A 3,344-nucleotide genomic window follows, 5' to 3' on the forward strand; every position below is an offset into this window, starting at 1 on the left:
GTGTGCGTGTGTGTGTGTGTGTGTGTGTGTGTGTGTGTGTGTGGTGTTTTCTCTCTTTTCTATCCTACCATCGTTTAGTTTTTGTTTTGGCTGCACATTAAATCTATTAATACAGTTCTCTCACTCACACAATCCCCCTGTCTTACTCTCTGTGTGTATGTTTGTGAGTGTGTTTGTGTGTGTGTTTGGGTGTGTTTGGGTGTATGTATGTGTGAGTGTTAGAATGTGCATGCGCGCGCGCGTGTGTGTGTGAATGTTATAGTTTTGTTTGCGTGATGTTTGTGCGTACGTGTATATACCACCTATGTGTCATCTTCTTTGAAATTCCGCTTTTACGTGCTGTTTGCCTGTCTTCCACTTGACCACCCCAGTCTGTCATCCCCATTATATATATTCTTCTCTTCACTCAACACTATTTACAAACTACAGTACCATTTTCTTTTTCGTTCTTTTTTTTTTGGTGGTCTTTCTTCTTCTCTCTCATCTCCTCTTTGCGTCGTTCCACTTTCTCCAAGATTAGTTAATTAGCAAAGATAAGCTTCCCAGATGCCTTCAGCTGTTCCATCCTCGATGTATCACATAACAGTCCTGAAAAAGAAAAATACTAAAAAGAAAAACCCCACCAAAACCCATAGTAAAACTACAGTAGAAAATTCCACAGTATTTCTTGATCTTCGCTGGTACAAAAATTTTCTCTCTCATTTACTGCTTCGGCCTGCGGAATTTTAAGTCTTGGCTGACTTGGGTAGGCTAGATACTTTCAAGCGCGCTCGAACTCACATAATGAGTCACCTGAGAAATGTTTTCGCACCCTGTCTTCCAAGATAAGAGATGCGTTAGCCCGGATAAAATCCTGGGGATGTTGTGGCGTTCGGATTTTTACCTCCGGTGCTACACAGAGTGAACGACTGAACGAGGAAGGCTGATGGATGAGATGGCAATTTCTTCGACGTGCCACACAGTGAAGAGAATGTATCTGTGCCCAGACTAAATTTTTCGAAATAAATTTTAGGCTTTTTTTTTCTTTCTGTCCGGTGGGAAAGGATATAGGGATCGTGACTGGACTATAGTTTCTTGTGTAGACGAGCACGGTATGGTTTAAGTTAAATGTGATTTTAAACCTCGAGTTTCCTCAAAATTTGTCGTTATGAGAAAGGTCGTTAAAATGTATGCTTTCTTTGGGAAGTAGCATCATCAAGTATTTCGGACAAACGTATCTTTTGGGGGGACTGGAGTTTCTTTAATTTTTATTTTGTTTGTTTTGTTTTATTTTATTTCATTTCATTTCATTTCTTTTATTTACGCATTTATTAATATTCATTTACTTTTAAAACGGTGTGGCGTGTCGTATTCTTCATTTTGTGCATCATTTTATTTATGCGTGCAATGAATTTATTGTATTTAAGTTAAATGTTTACTTAATTGATTATTTATTCAGTTTATCATTTTATTTTCGAGGGGAGGGGAGGGAATCCGAAAATTTCGAATTCGGTCAACAAAGTGGACTTTTGGGGGGTCCAAATAGTTTTTTCGTGTCAAGCATTTTTTGGTTCTATTTTACCTAATCCCCCATGTCCTGACAAGGGACCAAGTGTTTCGCAGTGGGAATGGACTAACAGTGTTGTGCGTCTTGCTAGGTGTTAGTCTTTGTCAACAACAGAACAGCTTAGGTGGAGTAAAAGGGTCGTGGGGAAAAGGGGGGTGGTGTAGAAGGAGGTGCTCGACGCAAAAAGACAATTTGAACCCCAAAAAGTATCTATGTTCGAGAAATGTCTAAAGTAAATGTGCACTGTTGTAATTTAGTTACTGTCACCATTTTTGTCTTTCCGCTCCTCCTCCTCCACCTCGTCATCGTCATCATCATCATCATGGAGGAGGCGGGCTTTGGCGAGATTTAAAAGTTGCTATATTGTATACTTTTCATGACTCTTGTACGCATAGTAATATATTTTATCTTATTTTTTCTTTCGCAGATATCTCCTTTTTCACTACCCTTTGGATTACTACGTTCTGCAATATTGAAACGCAGTGACAACGTTTGATAAATCTCCAAAAGAACTTGTGGCATATTATATATTATACTGAAGCGGATATTGTGTATGTGAGTGAGGAATAATCTAACAGAGAATAATTAATATGAATTTCAATAGCTTCAACGCTTGACTCTCTTTGACAGTGGTTTAGATGTGGTGACTTTATAAACTTTTTAGAATGTGATTTCCAACGTCAAGAAAGTCTGTAGTTTCTTTTAGGAAAACGTCACCCGTGAGTTGTGAGTGAAGAATGCACTGAAGTTTACTCCGTAAAAACGGTGATAAGTTTTCCTCCGATTCAGTGGATTTTATGGGTTGAGCAGAGTCACAGAGTGCCATTTCTCCCAACTATGTGGCCGGTTTTGCGGCGTCGTTGGCGGACGCTGCTGTGGTTGCTGTTGCTGGGCATCATTGTGCTCAATGTAGCAGTATTCGTCGGTGTGCCTGGTGTTGTGAAGGGAGGTGGTTCAAACCCAAAGCGGGCAGTCGGGGAGAGGGACTATTCTCACTTACAGGTTGGTGTAATGTTTTGTGTTTGTTTACCTTATGCCTTGCTCAGTGTGTGTACGTAATGGCTTGCAGTAATTGTGACTATAATTACATTGGACAAGATATTTTAACAATGACATTTAAATGTACATTTTCTTTGAATGAGCTTGTATGTCTGGAAAACGTCGCAAGACGGAAAAATACTTAAAGTATAGGGTCCTGGAAACGTTGATCATATTTGCACAGTTAAAGTGTAGTTACTATCACAATTCTTGCTTTCCCTTCTCCTCCTCCATCATCACCATCAAGATCCAAGCCACCATTGCATTCAGTTACCCTCCCCACAATCACCAAAACCACCACGACCACACTGACCCGCTATTTTGCACTTTTCTTACTTCAGATTTTTCAAAGCCGAAAATTCTTTCAATTATAAAGTGTGTGCCTTGCTGTTATATTTTGACAAGAGTGCAAAAGTAAATACCACCTGCAGAAATAACTAGAACTCGGCTGTTTTACTTGGCACAGAGTTCCTTCCCAAATTGAATTTCTGCATAAAAAAGCAACAACCGTTTTGAAAATACCGACATAATCCGGTTCTCAATTCATTATGGTTTTTTTTTCTTTTCAAAGCTTCTTCTTTCAACGGGCCCAGGGTACTGTGAGGTGTTTTAATTTAATCAAAATTCGTCGTATCTGGGCGCGCCTTGACATACGTTTCTGTCTGCCCATTTTTATATCTGGTCGCAAAAGTTTTCCACATTTCTGGCAACCCCCAAAGGCAGATTTGAAAACTACTCAGGACGCGTCTAACCCCCCCCC

At 39.8% G+C, this 3,344-nt stretch overlaps 1 protein-coding gene across 1 annotated transcript in view; it reads left to right on the top strand.

Annotated features, from left to right (window-relative positions):
• The window catches only part of LOC101857014 (extracellular serine/threonine protein kinase FAM20C), a 70,444-nt gene that overhangs the window by 23,806 nt on the left and 43,294 nt on the right, over positions 1–3,344 (top strand). The window contains exon 2 of the mRNA XM_035968894.1: positions 1,974–2,548. Coding sequence (XP_035824787.1) covers positions 2,384–2,548 — 165 coding nt within the window. The 5' untranslated portion in view covers positions 1,974–2,383. The remainder of the gene's footprint in view (positions 1–1,973; positions 2,549–3,344) is intronic.

This window comes from Aplysia californica, unplaced genomic scaffold (genome assembly GCF_000002075.1).
Source record: "Aplysia californica isolate F4 #8 unplaced genomic scaffold, AplCal3.0 scaffold00095, whole genome shotgun sequence".
NCBI classification, from domain to species: domain Eukaryota; kingdom Metazoa; phylum Mollusca; class Gastropoda; order Aplysiida; family Aplysiidae; genus Aplysia; species Aplysia californica.